At 36.1% G+C, this 20,164-nt stretch overlaps 1 protein-coding gene across 1 annotated transcript in view; it reads right to left on the minus strand.

Annotated features, from left to right (window-relative positions):
• Positions 1 to 20,164, minus strand: part of LOC107039596 (ubiquitin carboxyl-terminal hydrolase 48) — a 58,097-nt gene that overhangs the window by 20,041 nt on the left and 17,892 nt on the right. Inside the window, exons 6-10 of the mRNA XM_015259308.2 lie at positions 19,749 to 19,844; positions 17,011 to 17,126; positions 4,124 to 4,236; positions 3,128 to 3,232; positions 621 to 746 (exon numbers count right to left, since the gene is read on the minus strand). Coding sequence (XP_015114794.1) covers positions 621 to 746; positions 3,128 to 3,232; positions 4,124 to 4,236; positions 17,011 to 17,126; positions 19,749 to 19,844 — 556 coding nt within the window. The remainder of the gene's footprint in view (positions 1 to 620; positions 747 to 3,127; positions 3,233 to 4,123; positions 4,237 to 17,010; positions 17,127 to 19,748; positions 19,845 to 20,164) is intronic.

The following is a 20,164-nucleotide window of genomic DNA, read 5'->3' on the forward strand; positions in this document are numbered from 1 at the left end:
CCGTTTTACCCCGTCTCTACTTCATGAACAATTTTTTATAGGTGGGGCAAAACAGGTGGGCCATTACATCGTTCGGAAAATTTCCGCTGAAAAACTGAGTATGACAACCCATTTTGCCCCCATAGTTTGCAAGCTATAGGAAAAGACATTTTCGATCAAAATTTCGCCAAAATTGGTCAAAATTTCTTTTCATAATATCGAATATTTCCCTGGCTGTTCCATACCATAACCCGTTCTGCCCCATGTTCTAAATGAAATTTTTTTTACTTCATAAAAATGCTAAATCATTGTCTTACTGAGCACGAATGAATAAAACAGAGAATCAAAGTTCGTATTTTCTTAAAACTGGCTTCACAGTTCTCAAAACAATCCATTAAAAATTCCATAAAACTCCGTGGATTATGTTTTTTTTTCTTGTTAAGTAGCTATTCTCAAAGCCGTTATGCTCTACTCATACATTTTTCCCCCATCGTCAAGAGGAATATATTTTTTCAGACACGATGATTCGCTCGAGCGAACACTCGAACACTCGTTCAGGTGGCTTGAGACACCGAGACATTCACCGAGAAGCAGTTTATCGGGTTATAAATGAGTTTTTCTACTTGTTTTGTGTCTCTTACCTTTAACTTGAGTACAGCACCGGGGTAGACACCGAGGGAGGCTAGATTCTGATCTGATTCTGTTAGTTCACGTTCGTCTAGCATCAAATGTTGGTCAAATGGTCCAGCACTACAAATTGCCATTGTCTAAAAATATAAAAAAAACAGAGTTGGAAAATTTCAAAGTGAGAAAATTTTAATGCACGATGTTTTTGCAGTTTATTTTCCTTCAAATTTTTGCAATAAATAATCATGATATTCTGGGAATGATAAACATTTTTAAGCCGTGTAATTTTTTCAAATAACTTTCTTATGAAATCGGAAAAAATTTTGAAACTTATACGTAGTTTCAAGCCAGATTTGGTTTATCACCCACTTGTTTTTTTTTAATAGCTCATTATTTTTTTGGGAGATATGAAAATTTCTCTGATTGACAGCACATTGTTCATTCGATTTTAAAGAGAAAATAGGTTTTTTCATCAGTAATATCAATTAAATCAGGGCTCGAAAAGTATATTTCAATCAAGTTGGAGAATGGTGAGAACAGCATTTGCCCTGATTAAACCCGGAATGAAAACGATTAATACGCAAACATTATGATAGCATTTCAATTGATGATAGTACTATGACATAAAAAAATGCAAGAAGAGAATACCGGAATAAGAATTTTAAAAAAATCGCCAATTCATTAGCGACAGTACTATACTCATTTATTTAAAAAATGCAATCGTCCACGTATTTTTCATTATTTCGACATTTCATACGAAACACCTTAATAGTCATTGAACTATGCCAACAATTTTTTCACGGATGCATACAAAATAATATTCAGATTCACGTGAACCTCCAGAGGAAAAAAAATTCTCAAATCCATCGAGAAAACGGAAACAAAAACTACATTCATTTCTTCATCTTCTTTAAACGATAAGTTGGCGCCTTTGAATTTCCGGCGGCGCATGCGTCTGTACCCGTAATTGCTTAATTTGTGGAAGGCAGAAAGTACATTGTCCCCCCCCCCTCCCCCCTCTCTCTCTCATTCTTGGCACTGGAAGGTTCAACAGTTTTTCATCCCTTTTATTTTTATTTATTTTTCTCTCTTATTATCCTCTTCTTTACAAAGATGATTATGGTGAAATGGTGGTCAACGAAACATATTCAGTTTGGTTTTACGATCGAAGGCTGGAAACAACGGTAAGTACATAGCAGAGAGGGATAAGTAAGTCGTTGGACTCCAATTAAGATGGAAAATCGTATTACAAAAATTCTCTACTCTTAATTTTCTATCATTCCCGTTGGCGACGGGAATCAATTCATGAATTGAAAGATATAATGAATTTATTTGACGCGAGATTGTGAAATATTTGGGACGAATGCTGGGAGATGCCTCAAGCCTGTTATTATCTCGAGTTTATGCTCTTTCTTATATTTTTCTTCTTTCTGCTCTTGTCTTCGGAGTTCAACTCTCAGGCGAAAAAAAATATATGAGAAGTGTTTACGAGAGGCGCTCAGAGATTCCAGCGATATAAATAATACAGTTGATGAATTTTTTTTTTTTTTATTAAAATAATCATTTTTTTAAAAATTTTGAAAAAAATATGGGGCAACAGTGGATTACACCACTGAATAGCCCGGGAAATTTCAGCTGGAAAACCTAGTATGGAGACCCATTCTGCCCCATTATTTATGGAGTTATAACGAAAAAATCAATTTTGAAAAATATCAGAACTTCAATATTTTTCAAAGTAATGGGGCAAAATGGGTCCATGAGTGGCGAACGGAATCGGAAATTTCCCTGACTACTCGATGGAATAGGTGCAATTGATATCCAAAAATTTTTTTGATTCCCACTGAAAGCTTTGCAATCATGCAAATTTAAGTTTTGGATTTTTCGTGTTATATTGACCCAGTATGATCCAAAAAGTCCGAAAATGGAATTTTCCTGTAATCATTTTCTTTCAAATGTACGTATTGTGGGGTCCTACCGATCGCCATCAATTAAATTTTAATTCATCGATTTTTTTTTTAATTTTAGATTTTTTTCGAAAATCGGTTGTCCCACGATAACAAAAAAAATTGTCTGAACTGATTGAATGATGGCTTGGAAAATTTGTTTGGATGTCCTTTTCACCGAGATCGAAGATGAAGGCGATAGCAATAATCGTTATTTTGATTTATTCAAAAATTTGCAAAAATTTTATATTTTTTGAAAATCAGTTTCATATTTTTTTAAAATGTTTGTTTTAATGTCATCAACTTAGAGTTAAAAAATGATTACGACAGGTATATTGATTGATTTGATTTTTATAAAGATCGTTGAAAATTTCGAACTTTTTTCATAAATTTTCCTGAAAGTGAGCATTCTGATGGTTTCTCCAAATCTGATGTTTTAAATTCATTCAAGTATGTATAACTAAAATATTTCTATTAACATTTTATCGAAGGGCTGAGGGGAGGGCTGATAATATTCAATTACCCACTTGTTTTGTTATAATTTTGTGGAAAATTTGGGTGACGGAAAAATAACTCACCATGACTTTGAGCTGTTTGAGAGTCATTTGAGAAGACACTTTGAGTTCATGTGAGCCTTTTGCTTTTCTCCTCGTCCTGGAAGACCTCGAACTCTTGATAGGACTCTGCCAATGGTAAAAAAAGAAGGCAGAAATATGAATAAAAAGGCAAACACGAGGGGATACAAAGTGATTCGAAATGGGACAGGTGTGTGTTTTAGACTACTTTGCCACACTCAGACGTCCAATTCACTTGATAATAACAATTATTACGAGTGAAACGAATGAGGAACGAAGGGCTGCTATATTCGCCACCATCAATCAGTCGTAGATCCTCGGAAATCAAGTGACTCGACAATTTTTACAACTCGTTTCGTCTTAATTCATGAAAAAATGAAAATTGAAAGAATAATATCGTTGAAGTGATTCGACTGTAATGTACAGTTTTGTGAGGGTAACATCGTAGATTTTCATACATCCAATCACCAAATTTTTCAATAGGGCCATCTCATTACTTTTTTTTTCATTTTTTTATTTATCACTTATAATTTCCAGGGAACAAATGCTAATTTCAAGAAGAAACTACAATTTTCTTGCCGAAAACTGTGTTATTGGGAAAACTAAATGATTTCGAGGGGACAATTTTTTTCCAATTTATGAGCAAAAATAACTACACTATATGCACTTGTTGTTATTAAACAAACAAAATAATAAAATTGGGGAATTTCTCACATATTAAGCTGCTTCAAATCTCAATTTCTTGAACTAACAGAAATATTTTGATTTTTTTTCCAATTTTAGATTCGATAATTCACGTCGATAATTCCACTCGAAGTTGAACTTTCCAAATAGTTCAAGAAAATATCCGCAGTGACAAAATTATGGAATTTCTCATGCATTTCGAGGTCTAATCGATCTATTCCAATGTCTATTCTAATTTCTTAATAAAACTAAAATGCATAAAATATCCCGATTTCGTAAGAAAAAAATATGTCGACAGAATTTTATAGTACTCACATCGTTATCATCTCCTTCATCTATGCACTTAATGTATATCTTTGCATTATCATAATTTAAACTATCTAGACGTTCCTGGTCAAGTCTGGCCTGCATACACTCTCGACATTGATCTGAAATCATAAAAAAACTATATTTAATTCTCTCATTTTTTGTAATCCCATTTCATATCTCCAAAATATTTGAAAATTCATTTATTCATGATCTATTGCGAATAAAGTAAAACAGATGCTTAAATTTGTTGTTCAGAGTGTAACGAACATTTAAAAAAATGCTAAATTCGTATGAAAACTACGGCGTAACGAGAATTTTGAAGTTAAAAACAGGAAAAAATGAAGTTTTTCGTGGATTAACGAGCCAAAATCGATCGGGTCCGCGATTTTCCCTAGTTATTCTCATTCTCACAACCGGTTCAATGGGTCCCAAGGCCCAGTAAAGACTTAAATTTCACCGACGTAGCCCCTTAAGGGGTAACAGAATGCCCTTAATTTGCCAAATTTTTGAACAAATTTCCTGCCGAAAGTTATCGATATTTTTACAAATCAAAGAACATTAATCTCCCGGAGGCGATGATGAAGATCAATGTGCTTTGAATGTCAAAAATATTTTTTTTTAATCATTATTTTACATCGCTTCGACCCGGTTAGGGTATACTGCGATGATGATCAAGACTTTAAAATGGTTAGATCGCACCATTCTACCCGGCCGAGATTGGAACTCGGAACCTTTCGCATGTGAGCAACGAACTTACCCACTGCGCCAAGCCACCGGGAAAAACGNAAAAAAAAAAAAAAAAAAAAAAAAAAAAAAAAAAAAAAAAAAAAAAAAAAAAAAAAAAAAAAAAAAAAAAAAAAAAAAAAAAAAAAAAAAAAAAAAAAAAAAAAAAAAAAAAAAAAAAAAAAAAAAAAAATTTTAAAAAAAAAAAAAAAAAAAAAAAAAAAAAAAAAAAAAAACGTGCACGAAATTTGTTTGAATATTTCAGGAAAAACGGTGGCCTTCTGTTACACCTCAAGCCGTCGATATATTGATATTTCAACTCGAAAGTTGACATTTCAGTAGCGAAGTGGTCAAACGGTTTAAATCGATTTTGACTATTCGTGAGTTTTCAATGACTATCTCGCAATCTAATGCAGATAGCAAAATTTCTGTAATGACCTTTTTGGTAGAGCACATTGAGAGCTTCAAAAAAGATATATATGAAAATTTCGCTATCTCCCTCAGATTTGGCGATATTCATCGAAAACTCAGCTAAGAGCTAAGTCGACTTAAACCGTTTGACCACTTCGCTACTGATTTCATCGTAAATAAAGGGGTAAAATGGAGCCCTTTCCCCTGCGCATGAAGATATCAAATCAATTTCACCTCATTAGCTAAAACATCACGTAGCCTTTAGGTTTGAACACCAATATCCTACCTTATCACTGACCTTATCAGATGTAAACGGTCGAGAGACCACTGGCCCGGGGGGAAAGGGGGTAATTACTCGTCCAAGGGACAAGCGAATTCATTCGATAGAACTTGGGACACCCAGTCTAGCCCATTCGAGTCTATTCCCCCCCTCTAGTCTCGGGGAAAAGTCCGGAGCATGACGTAACACTCCTGAGCCTTTGGCCTCTTGGCTTTTTGCTGTTAAACACTGGCTAGCCCCTTTCCCCCCCTTGCCACCAGTGTCCAGCGGTAACAATAGCCGGCAGGGAGGGCTTCTTATGAGTGTAGAGGGAGAGGATCTAACAACCATCACTGATGGGGCTTGGTCACCGTATATTATTAATTACTGTATTAATCATCCACGCGGAACTGTTGGACAATTTATTATGCATGGTGTTTGGTACTCGGGATCCGGGAAAATTGAGAGATGGGGGGGATGGGGCAAAATGGGTGGTGGTTTTGGATAGCCAGGGAAATTTCCGATCCAGAAAGAGGCTGGCGACCTTTCGCATCCGGTTATTTTCCGAGATATAAAGGAAAGAAATTTTGGGAAAATTTTAGTCAAAAATGTTTTTCTCCATATCTTGAGAACTATAAGGGCTAGATAGGCCGTCAAATTGTGTTTTTGGGGGGAAACTTCCCTGGATTTTTCGTAGAAGAACCCGTATTGCCCCACTGACAAGACCAAATTCGTATATTTTCATGGTTCAGTGGAAAAAGTTGACGAAACTTCACAAACAGTAGGCATATAAACCAATTATAATTACCGTTAAATTGTGAAGCTGTCAATGTTTAACATAAATCTTAAAATTTTAAATATTAAAGTACCCATCAATTTGTACAATTAAATTTCGAAATATTCCATCAACCAATAATTTAGGTAGAAAGACTGGCGATTATTTGGATAATAGAAAATCAAGTACCTAAAGTTAGAATTAGCTTGGTAATCAAAAAATTACATTTTAGTATTATCAAATATTTTATTCACCATCAATCGGAAAATTTAGCTAATAAATTCTATAATATATTAAAATTGAAAAAAATGGTTAAACTTTGAACAATATAACGAGATAATCTTTTTTAATATAGCCAAAATCTAATATTATTGCCTATCCCTGTTCACAAATGATATGGAATTTCAAAATAGCTCGAAACAAATGGTCTCATTGATATTTTTTAAACAAAATTTTCCTCTCTGTTCAATAATGTGAATTTAGTCATGAAATTTTGGGATTTTCCAACATTTGGAGATTGCATTTAATGAAGATGTTGGTAAGAGGCTTCAGTTAACTTGTAGACAATCCCTGTGGTTTTCCCCAAGACGTTTCAACTTCGGTTTAAGATGACTCAAGTGGTTGACCCAAAGAGCATCCTTACCTTTTAATCGGATTTGTTTCATGAGGCATTTGAAATGCTGCTTTTGAATCTTGCTTCATTCACTTTGACGGGAGTAGGGGAGTGAGCAAGAGAGAGAGAGAGAGAGAGAGAGAGAGAGAGAGAGAGAGANAGAGAGAGAGAGAGAGAGAGAGAGAGAGAGAGAGAGAGAGAGAGAGAGAGAGAGAACGAGAAGGGGTGGGGGGAGGAAAGAAAACATCAATCTTTGAATAACTCAGCGCTCCGAATGGATTACCCGACGAAACGTAATGTGAATGTGTCACTAACGGTTTTTCAATTTTGATGGAAGACCTTGGAAAATGTCAGATCAATGAAAATTCATTTTTCTCAGCATACGTTATGAAAACATCATAAATTCACGGCAAAATTCAAAATACAATCGACTCTTCATATAAGATACTTTGGCCCACTCTCACTACCCGCGTCTGCGGAGCGATGGTGAATATAAACCATATATGAAAATTAAATAAACAATGAATTATACAAAAAAAACTATACTATACGCAGTACAAGAGCAAGTTCCCACTTGTTGTTCACGATTTTGACTTTTCAAATGAAACACGTTAAAGTATTTATAACGTAATCAGGGGAGGTCGAAAAAAGTCAAGAACACGGAGAGAAATTTTCTAGAAAAATTTTAGTACGAGTACTGGAAAAAATCATAATTCACTGGCTGTGAAAAATTCTAGTGCTGTTAAGGTAAGATTTCTTGGTATTTCTGGTAGAATTTCTGGAGATTTCTGTGAAATTTTCACAGAAATACGGAGAAAAATTCACGTTTTCCCAATGAAATTTCCAGAATTTTTTCCTGACTGTTACTTTGCGCCTCTTTTCTCGTGCTAGGCACTAGAATTTTTCTAAAAAATTTCTCTCCGTGAAATTGATGATTTTTTAAAATATATTCCTTGATTTTTTTGAAAATTTCTATGCAAAATTCCGGATAGCCTAGGAGAATGAGTGAAATAGAGGAATTTTGCGAAAAAATTGCAGGCAGCTGTATCTTCGATACAACTGTAATTGTACGTGGATACGTCCATGGTCTTTCCTTCATTCTCGAATTTCTTAGGAACTCTTTGCATTCCCTCGAATTTTCTGGAAACTCTTTGAATTCTCTCGAATTTTCTAGAAACTTCCTGAATCTCCTCTAAATTTCTAGAAACTCCTTGAATTTTTTCGAAATTTCGAGAAACTTCTCAAATTACCTCGAAATGTCTAGAATTTTCTAGAATTCCGATAGATGACGCTGCACATAATGACCGTTTCCCAAAATGACTCCCCATATTGAAACCATAGACGTATGTACGTTAAAAATGCATTTTAACACGGAATCTTACGGGAATTCGAAAAAAAAAATTTTAACGTGGGAAAAAAGTCATTTTCCTGAAATTTCGTTTTTTTTTTTTTCAACGATTGGTTTTCTGCGAGAGAACAATAGATTCCCCTCCGTCTCACCTCCTACGTGGCCACCCCCCGCCATAAGTACCTTAAGGGGAGACTACTATGAGTTTTAAAAGTCGTGGGTTACAGTCCAGGGCCTCCAATTTTTAAGCTACAAAAGATTTTTTCTCAAAATTTTCAAAAAAATATGTGGAACAACAATTACGAGCCAGTTTATCGGCATTCGACTCCTACACAGCTGATTTCGGTTTTTTCATATAAAAAAAAATCACTATTTGTGTAAAAAAATACAAAAAAAGCAAACGTAACCATGTAAGAGGCGAATTAAAAAAAAACGAGCTCGTAATTGTTATTCCGCATATTTTTCCGAAAATTTTGAAAAAAAAAATTCTTCGTACCTCGAAAATTGGAGGCCCCGGACTGTTTTTGGCATTTTAAGCGTTTTCTGGCAAACGAACAATAAAACATTTTTTTTTGCACTAATTATTCGTTTTCAGATCTATATCATCGATCTTCAACGTATGAAAAGTCTCACTCCAATAACCCACGACTTTTAAAACTCATAAAAGTCTCCCCTTAAACAGAGAGTCGACAATAATCAGTCTCCCAATCACTCTCATTACCGACTCCCTCACACCTGTGCCCCAACACACCCCAAAATCATTCCACCCCCCCTCCCCCTCCCCCCAATGATCATTCACAAACATTAACCATTCTCATTGAATCGTCCGGGGGCTAATTAGGTAGCGATAAATCAAGTGAGGAAGGAAAAATAATAGAAGAGGAAATGAAAGAGACCAACGGAACGAAAGAGAGGAAAAAAAAGCAGAGAACGAGGGACAATCGTTGATGTTGGCAGGTTTGAAGGCGAAATAAAACGCTGGGGGATGGGAGGGGGGGGGGAAGGTACCCGACAGGGCCGAAAATCCGCCAGGGAATTAACTGGAATTCTTCAACTATGTGGTTTTACGTGTGTTAGTGTGGGACACGAAAATGAAGGGAAAAAAATTGTCACGGTTTAGGAATTGAGCTTGGAATTGTCTCTGGCTTTTGCTTCGGGGCATCCACTGACGTATCCTCTTATTTCTCGTTTTATGTCGGTGGGAGGGGGGTAATGATTAATGATGTTTAGTGGAGGTAGTTGTCAAAAATTTGAGGCGATCGTGAGCGTCAGTTACTCAATGCAATCACAATTTTTTTTACATCTATTTTGAGATATCAACATGACAGACCATTTTGCCTCATTATTTCTAGAATTCCAGCGGAAAAAAACAGTTTTTAAAAATTCAGCAGCGAAGTGGTAAAACGATTTCAGTCGATTTATCTCCCAGTTGAATTTTTTAGGAATATTCCCGAATCTAAGGGAGATAGCGAAATTTTCGTAATTACAATTGTTGTAGCTCTCAATCGGCTCTACAAAAAAGGTTATAACAAAAATTTTGCCATCTCTCTTAGATTCCGATATATTCATTGAAAATTGGTCAATAGTCTAAATTGACTTGTAGCGTTTTACCACTTCGCTACTGAATTAATTTCGTTGTTTAATATCTTTGCAGATAGTGGGGTAAAATGGGTCATCATATTGAGTTTTCAGCTGAAGTTTCCCTGGCTATTGAATGAAATCATTTTTATTCCTCAAATTGTGGGTTTTGAGTTTTTGAATTTTGCACATTTGAGAAAAATGTAAATGGGGCAGAATGGGTTTCATTGGAGTGGATGATGTGGGGATGGTTCTTAGTCTGTTCAATCGTATAATTGTTCCAGAAGTTGAGAGATTGTGTTGTGCGAGGAGCTTTTTAATTTGTTTTTCGAGAATATTTGAGGTAAAACTTTGGAAAAACTTGTATCGATAAACCGTGATTGGCAAATGTTGGACGAGTGATATACACTCAGTTTTATTGCTGAATAATACACAATAGGACGTGTTATTTCCCTAAAGTACCATCAGAGGGTAGTCAAGCCATAAAAGAAACTTTCAACGTTCAGTCCAAAGTTTCTTGATAATCTGATTTTATTCGAATAGTGTATACCACAACATTTGCCTAACTTCGAAATTACCGTCTCTTGACTTTTAGATTTTCTTATTCACAAAATTTACGCAACAATTGTCGCTATTTTCCAACTAATCAAACCCTTAAAATCATAAAAACTCCGGCAAAAAACTCGATATTTGCGGGTGAAAAAAATATATATCCATTTTCGGGATTCAATTCCAAAATTCTTGATTTTTCAGTTCAATTATTCTGTAAAAATTAAAAAAAATTGCGTGAATTCAAAGAAAATGGATAATTCCTGTAATTTTGTTTCTGAATATTCACATTCCGCTGAAAATTCAATCAAGTTGTGAAATTTCCATGTCACTCCCACTGAAAACTCATGAATTTCGGTGAATTCTACCTAAAACTTGAAATTTCATGACCATTTTTACCCCAAATCCGATTCAATGTCCCCGTCTGCCTGAAGTCTTAGATAAATAAATAAATTCGTTAAGTGGATGGTATTCGCAAGTACAATAATTATATCCCCTCAACTGCCAAAAAAAAAAACTAAAAGAAAAATGTCTTGTGAGCTTTAGCTTGTTGTTTTATCTCGTCTTTTTTTTTCTCGCTGCTGTACACAGACACATACGTAATACCCAACCCTCGTTTGGAGCATCGGTCATCTAGGCGCTCCATTTAATCCAGCCAAGGAGAGGACCCCCCGTCGGTTACACGTTAGAGACAAGTGGGGGATCTCCGGTGGGATAAAACTCGTGGATCCTTCTCTGTCTCAACGCTTTGTATGATCCTGCTAATTTTCTTTCCCACCCCTAACCCCGCAAAAACTCCAACTGGAGAATTTCCGCATGACGATATTTCAACAATTTCGGAATGAAAACGGGAGCCCCAGGATAGCTGGAGATTTTTTTCCGATGGGAAATTAAATTGTTAGAAAATCTGTATAATTCGAATCTGAAAATTTGTGAATTTCGATACAAGTTCGCGAGGCGAAGGTGAGGGCTGCCAATCACACGAGCTGAAAAATCCCCGTCGCAGATGTGTCGAACTATATTTTTCATCACGCTGTGACGAAAAGTGAACTTTTCGGCACGCTCCGCGTGCCTAAAAGTCCAATTTCCGCCACATTGTGATGAAAAATATTGTTCGTAACTCGTGAAAAAATGTTTTTTAGCTCTTGGGATTATATCACTCGCTTTCGGCTGGTGATATAAACCTCCCACTCGCCAAAAAACACTTTTTTGCACTCGTTACGAAATGTACTGATTATCAGTGATGTTACGCTCAACAAGTGGCAAATTGGGGCTTTTTCCGAAACAAGTAAACGAAATAGTATATTTCGTAACGAGTGCAAAATAGTATATTTCGTAACGAGTGCAAAAACGTGTTTTTTGGCGAGTTGGAGGTATGATATAATCCCAAGAGCTAAAAAACATTTTTTCACGAGTTACGAACAATATTCTTCATCACAATGTAGCGGAAATTGGACTTTTAGGCACGCGGAGCGTGCCGTAAAGTTCACTTCTCGTCACTGCGTGATGAAAAAGTGTTTTTTGGCGAGTGGGAGGTTTATATCAGGAGCCGAAGGCGAGTGATATAATCCCACGAGCTAAAAAACATTTTTTCACGAGTTGCGAACAATATTTTTCATCACAATGTGGCGGAATTGGACTTTTAGGCACGCGGAGCGTGCCGAAAAGTTCACTTTTCGTCACAGCGTTATGAAAAGACACTTTTTGACACGAGGTGAACGTAGCAGCAGTGTCAAAACTTTCGATTAAGGCCCGGGTGTACTATCTTTCGAATGTTATCTGGATTTTTTTTATCTTTCGTAATCCAAAATTGTCAATTGAGTGGTACATCATGTAGATATTCCCAAAAATTATGACAGAATGATAAAAAAAAATAGAAAAAATTCTCAACTTTTTCAAAGAGCGTTTTTAATTGACATTCAGAATAAGTTGGNTTAGGCACGCGGAGCGTGCCGAAAAGTTCACTTTTCGTCACAGCGTTATGAAAAGACACTTTTTGACACGAGGTGAACGTAGCAGCAGTGTCAAAACTTTCGATTAAGGCCCGGGTGTACTATCTTTCGAATGTTATCTGGATTTTTTTTATCTTTCGTAATCCAAAATTGTCAATTGAGTGGTACATCATGTAGATATTCCCAAAAATTATGACAGAATGATAAAAAAAAATAGAAAAAATTCTCAACTTTTTCAAAGAGCGTTTTTAATTGACATTCAGAATAAGTTGGAAAAAGTGGAAATTGCAAATATCTGATTCGCTGTGGCAAATTATCTATTAGCTGTCATTTTCGTAAAACGGCTGTTTTCCGCACGGCGTGCGTAAAGTGAATTCTCAAAATCCGATCAGTGAACTCGGCAGATACCACAAAAAATACGATGTGCTACAGGTGCGTGTGAAAAAGTAGAACTTTACGCACTAGTAACACAATACACTATTAATGACCTTTTCATATATTTGCATTTGATAATTCATATCGAATCCTGTCTAAACTCGAAGTTAAACTTTCCATTTTTTTTTCATTTCCTTAACTAAAAAAAGAATGCTTTTGAAACTGTCGTGGCGGCGGGTAAACAAGATAATAGATGGGGCAAAACAGTTCTCGCCAAAGAAAATAAATTGAATTAAGTAAATTTAAGTAAAATAAAAATAAATCAGTTGATAAATTTTTGTTCTCCATATTTATTTCATTGAATGTGGAGAAGAAAATCTTGTTATTGTGCTTGAAAATTGTCCAACCAGATGAAAATGAATCCAAACCCTCACCTCAAACCCATAAATAACCAAAACCAAAACGTAAGGATCGCAAATCATGTAACAAGTGAGGGGCTGGACAAAACTTGGGTTTGAGTAAGTGTTATGTACACATACGTAACACCAACAACAAAACACGATTTCACAATGGCCTTTCGCCAATGGTTCGAAGGAAGTGGTCTAGGAGGAAGGAGAATTAATATTCGGTAGATGGCGTTTAGGATTTAGAACACGAATTTGCAGATTAGTTTCCGTTGGTCCAATGCGGTCAGCGGGTGGTAGTGAAGGAGGGGGTGAATTTGAAGCAAGTGCTGTGGACACGAACGATATATCTACCCTTCGTCCCAAAAAAAAATTAATGAACTCTATTTTTCATGATTCAAATAATGCAGATGGGGCAGAACAGACTGAAAAACTCGACCTATTCTGCCCGATTGATCCCAATTAATTTATTGATTTTACAGTGTTGAAAATTTTTGTCTGAATTTATGTCAAGGGAAATTGAATTTTTGTATTCAATCTCCCCTGAAATTTCAGAAAATCTCATCATTGAAAAATCAAATATTCCGTTGATTTTCTGTTTCAATAAAATACTTGATTTTTCAGCTCAATTATTCTGTGAAAATTCAGGGAAAAATGGGCAATTCATGGCATTTTATTTTAGAAAATTCATATTCCATTGAAAATTCAAATTCAATGAAGTTGTGAATACAGCGGTAAATAAATAAATAGATAAATAAAATAAATAAATTTATGATTTATGAGCAAACAATTTTTATCAAAACTTCAAGTTGAAAATTTGAAATTTTTTAAAATTGCAGATGGGGCAGAACGGGTTAAGGCTATGTTTTGAATATTTTTTTTTTCAAAAATTTTTTTTAAGGTAAAAAAATATTTTCCAGACATGAATGGACATGATCAAATACAAAAATGGGAAAAAAAAATGAACTATCGCTTTTATCGGAAAAATGTAATTTCTGTTAATTTGAGTCTCTCACCGTTGACAAAAATATCGCACGAGTCAGACGAGCATAACATTGGGCAGACAAGTGTCCCAGAAGTGGGGTGAGTTACCCAGGGTAACTTGATTGATACGCAGGCCTTGGACATTGCCGTAATGTGGCCAAACTGCTCACTTCCACATCTGAGACACAAATGTAGGGTGAAAGAGAGAGAGAGGGGGTGGAGGAGGAGGAGAGAGAAAGGGAGAGAACTAAGTCATTTCTCGTTAGTCCACAGGCATATCAGTCACCAAGAACAACCCCTGATTTTTCGCCCCCCCCCCCCCCTCCCCCACCCACCATTCGACCATCTGAACGGCACCAGTGTAATCTATTCTTCTACTTGATCTAATCCTAATTCCCAAATTATCTTCGTTCATAATTTCCCATTTTGAAGAAATGAGTGGGTGTAGAGTGAGAAAAAAAATCCCTCTGGCAAAGGAATCACTTTTTTAGGAGAAGAATCTATTTTTTTTAAGAGCAAATGTCTGAATTTTCCGTGAAATTTCAGGAAATTTGTCACTGAAAATTCAGAATTTCATGAAAAACTCAAACAGAACTGTAAATTTCCGCTCTATTTTTCCCCGAAAATGAATAGAAAACCAGAAAATTCTGGTAAATATATTCTTGAATTTTCAGGACAGCAATACTGAATGCGATTTAGGAGTAAAATATCCGTGAAATATCTATTCGTAAAATTCGAGTCAAGGGCCCCGAACAAGCCCGTGGAATATTATTTTACCTAAAATCTCATTATTGTGACATAAAATTCTATTTCACGGATTTGGCTCATCCCCACTCCCCCACTCGACCGATAAAATATCAATTACGCATGATAGGCCGTAAAATATGAGTTTAAGGCCCAAAAAGAGTCCGTAAAGTGAAATTTTCCGGACTGCTATTCACTCTTGAACTTGCACTTCATTATCAAGGCCAAAAAATACCTTTTTAAATTTTACTTTACGGCCCCATTTTGGGCCTCAACGCAAATTTCTCGATCGAGGCCGTGAAGTTCCGTTTTACGGACGCAGACTAGGTCCACTCCTCCATGGAAATCATGGAATAGCCACTAAACGGACTAGGCCGTAAATATGAACATGAGGCCCAAAAAAGGCCCCTCATCCAAAACATCTTCATTTCGTCCTTGTTCAGCCCTTAGTGATCCCTGATGGTACATCAGACTCAGACAAATGCTCCAAGTGAAGTAAAAATGATGAGAAAGTACAAGTGACTGAGAGAGAAAGAGAGTGAATGAGGTATATTTTTGCAATTCAAATCGAGAGGAAGGAGGGGTGAGAGACCGCCCTGGCAGCGATAGTCGAATCCAAAGTGCCTTGACAAATGTTACGTAAAAAAAATGAAGAAGAGAAAGTGGAAACGAGGGAAGAGAGCAGTAAGTAAAGTGAAAAGAAAAATAAAGAGGATCGAAGGAGGAGGAAAAAATATTCAAAGAGATGGACAAGACAATGGGATGTTTAGAGGATCGACTTAACACAATTCCCAATTTCTTTTCGTTCCTTCGTGAACGTTTTGTCTCTTTGAACAGGCAATTTGCCTGTTTGTCAACTTAACCTGACGAAGTAAAAAAAAAAAATTACTGAAATTTGGGTGATTTGGCATAAATTCTCCGAATACTTTTTTTATTTTGTTTATGACTCCTGCATTAATTCGGCAAATAGACTTCTCTGTAGCACCCGTTTTGCCCCAAGTATTAAAAAAAGCCCCGTACAAATAGCCATAACACATCGGTAATTTTTTGGTGCTTTAACAAATTACGAAAGCCATCAACAGTATCATTTAAACTGTCAGCGTTTTTGTCTCAAGTTAATTTCACTGGATACGTCTTAATTATAAGCACACTTTAGTGAAGATGATGGGGTGAATTTATGTAAATAAGGAGCTAATGTCCTCGTGCATTATTCCCTCTTATTTCTGTCTTTCTCTTCTCTCGAGTTGATGTTTCTCATTTTTTTTTTCATCATCGGGTCTGAGGCTTTTGTCTTTAGGGTAATTTCTGTACATCATGCATTGGAACCTCGACGGTTTAGCAACACTACAGTGGGCGTGTGTATGAAGACATTAAATCCCCCGTCTCCTCTCCCGGGCAATTCTCCCCTCTTTCAGTTGATTTCTGCATTTACATAATGACAAGTGCAAAACATTCGGGGAAAATTAATTGTCAATAAGATCGAATGCTTGGTCCTGGGGGACGGAGGCGGGAGTAATCGATTTGATTTTCTGGGGAGAGTTTCGAGGTGTTATTCCAAAATTACGATGGGAAAATTAAGGGAATTGAATCAGTATGGGAATGGATTGTTCAATATTTATGGTGTTTATGCGGTTGATTCGTCTGAATAATTAATTAATAATGTCAATAGGAGGAAATTGCGAATAGAAAATGTATCTCGACATTTCCATTTTTCATTAGATGGCGGATTAACTTGTTTGAAAATAATTCAGTAGCGAAGTGGTAAAACGGTGCAAGTCAATTTTGACTATTGACCAGTCTTCAATGGATATCTCGGAATCTAAGGGAGACAGCAAAATTTTTGTTATACCCTTTTTTGTAGAGCCGATTGAGTGCTACAACAAATGTTATTATGAAAATTTCTCTAGCTCCCTTAGATTCGGAAGTATTCCTCAAAAACTCAACTGGGAGATAAGTCGACTTAAATCGTGTTACCACTTCGCTGCTGAATTAAAATTATAAGAGACCTACGTGACCTAAATTATTTGGGTAACTATGATCCATTTATTCATGCTTCATCGAATGGTTTTCAATCCTCATTTGTTTGTTATGCGTTCTCCGATCGTTCGAGATACTACTCATGCTTTTTTTTTATAAAGAATGTCTCTGTGTTAGTTAATTTAGGTTGTTTTCACTCACCAGGATCCGTCTTCAAATCAGCCTCATCAATTCCTAAATTTACAATCTTTATTTCGTGATCCGACTCGTAGAATTCATTTAATTTGCGCCATTCTTCCTCCGTTACAATAGTATAACTGAAACAAATATTGAGAAATTTTCAGTTTCAGTATTTAAAAATCTCCCGAGCTGTTAAAATCGAAAAACATCCACCTTCGGAGTAATCAAAATCTATTTGGCTACTTCAAACAACTATTTCCCACTAGAATTCTCTTTTCCCTCCAGTTTAACAAACGAAATTTGTAAATTTATTCGAGTTAACGTTTAGAATCAACTGTTTTTGCTAGCCACACCCTTAATTATACCGTAAATTAGAAATTTCTTGCTCGGGTATCTACCTTCCACCCGAAACTACCACTCACCCCTTCTTGCGCACACATGAGAAACCCAGCGAATGTTACAAATTTTCGGAATCAACTTCTCTCTCTCTCTCTCCAAATTGCAAACACTAGAAAAAAAAAAATCAACGAAAAATATTCTTCCAAAATCATGGATAATTTTTCTTCAAATATCCCCATGAACACTGGGGCAAAATGGGTTCAATTGTATCACCCGTCCTGCCCCAACCGCCTTTTTTCCCCCCTGTAATTCGAGGGCACAATGATTTTCGACGCGTGATACCTCAAACGGAGTTTTATATTTTATATCAGACGATGTAAGACGTTGCGTGACCCGGACGGTTTAGCTTTCAGCCCCTGGGTACACATATACTAACGCTTGGGAGCTTTTTCGAGGTGATGGATACCCGAAAATGTCAGGCACACGCCCCCGGGGGCCAATGCCACGCTAAACCCCCCATCTGACCATTATGCTAAGCTATTGTCCACTATCTGACTGAGATACCGCGTCAACTTGACTCTCAACCTCACCCCAATGTGTCACCCTATTTAATTCAATCGGAAAAACATCATTTTTTGCATGACAATATTTTTAACCTATTTTTCATTCGCACGGATAGACTCCCTTACCACTAAATCATTTTACCACAGTTGTAAAATAATTTGAATGATTCAAGTAATGTCACATAAATATCCTCATTTTTGTTCTCTGCTGTTATGAAATATTGAGTCACACTTCTTTTCACTTGTGTCAAAAAATTTGTATTTGGATATTATCCAAAATACAAATAGAAAAAAATTATGGGGCCCGTAATTTCCCTGCTCCCCTGTTCTTGGTTTTTTCCGTATAAGAAATTTTATTATTATCTATTCAATGCGAAAAAATCGATCATCTTTGCTTCAGATTCTCCTATCGTTAACGTCGAAAATATGACATAATCTCATAACTCTGGCTATTATTCAGTAGCGAAGTGGTAAAGCGGTTCAAGTCGACTTATCTCCCAGTTGAGTTTTTGAGGAATATTTCCGAATCTAAACGAGATAGCGAAATTCACGTAATCACATTTGTTGTAGCTCTAAATTGGCTCTACAAAAAAGGTTATAAAAAAATTTTGCTATCTCTCTTAGATTCCGAGATATTCATTCAAAACTGGCCAGTAGTGAAAATTGACTTGAACCGTTTTACCACTTCGCTACTGAATTCTAATCAATTGTTAGAATTAGGAGTAGAATTATTCGATTTTCCTCTGACCCAAGTGATTTGGACAATCACAATTTGTCTGTCCACATTCCACAAAATGGTATTCAATACTCGAATTCATGAAAACCGCCTTGAAAAACTCGTGTCGACTGTAATTGACATGCAGAGAGTTGTCATTGTCATTTTTCCTCTGTCCATCATCTGAGTGAAATAACACCTACGAACCCGTTCAGCCCCATTACTTTTCCAATTATTAATCAAAACCTTTCTGTTTTGTTTTTTCTCCTCATACTCCAACCAATAATCGCTGAAAAAAAAAACTGTTCGTCACGCTCGATTTTCCCTGCAAATATCCCCCAACCATAAAATGGCCAAGCCCATTCTGCCCCAGCTTCCGAAAAAAAGAAGCCAATGATATTTTTTCCCGAATTTTTATTTCATTTTTCACTGCCCAATATTCGGCGGTACCTATTATTCAATCGTTAGGCAAATAACGACAAGCTTCAACGCGAACGATACAATTTCTTGCTGCAGCACGCCAAACAGGGAAACAGGGGAAAATTCAAATTAGCGGGTTACCCCCTTCACCCCTGATACCCGCACCCTTACTGGTTTGCACACGTTGCAGTTGAACTGAAATTAATTTCTCTCTAAAAATACGAGTCATTTGACTGAGCAGCAATTCTTGAATCTCTTTAATTTCGTATCTTATACAGAGACTCCACTGTATGATTGAGAATAATTCCGGTTCCCCTCCTACCTCATCCAAATCCCATCCACTCATTTCCTATGACGTCACAAAGATGTGAAACGCTGTATAAATTCCCTTCTTTAATGTATAAAATAATTTAATATAAAATATGTAATAATAATTTAATGTAGGGGAGGTTGGGGTAAAACGGACACTTTTGACTTTTTTTAAAATGTCAATGAAGGGTTGAAGTGTTGATAAAATTTAATTTTTTTTTCAATACAAAGCACAATTCTTTCCCTCTGTGACGAGCCTAAACTGAGCTCAATTGATCAATTTGTTTCTGAGATATGAATAATTTAAAAAAAAAGTCTAGTGTCCGTTTTACCCCACCCAATGTATGTAATAATTTAATGTAATTTTATGTTTTATTTAATTTAATGTAAGGTATACTGAATAAGTTACTTACAATTCACTGGAGGTTGTGGCGGGATACAGGAAGCCCTTGTGAAGTTCACAGAGTAACTGGCCGTTATTAATGGACATTGGAGCATTCCTGCCAGTTCTGAAACAAAAATCAAAGGAAAAAAATTACAAATTGATAAGGAATAAGGGAAAGGGCAAAACCGGTGATGCCATGGCACCTTTTCTTATCTACCTTGCTTCATCAGTTTTCAAGGAACAACCAACAACGTTGATTCCAACTGTTTGAGCGACGGGCTATTCAGAACTCTCAAAAGTATGTGGAAAAAGTGAAAACTGAAAAAGGTTTTTTTTTCAGATTTTCAAAGGGTCAGATTTTCCGTTTTTCCCGGGGGAAAGTCGACTTTCGCCAAAATCGATTTTTTTAGCCGGGTGAACGTTGATTCCAACTATTTAAGCGAC

The sequence above is a fragment of the Diachasma alloeum genome, unplaced genomic scaffold, assembly GCF_001412515.2.
Source record: "Diachasma alloeum isolate Michigan unplaced genomic scaffold, Dall2.0 Dall_scaffold_00302, whole genome shotgun sequence".
In the NCBI taxonomy this organism is placed as follows: domain Eukaryota; kingdom Metazoa; phylum Arthropoda; class Insecta; order Hymenoptera; family Braconidae; genus Diachasma; species Diachasma alloeum.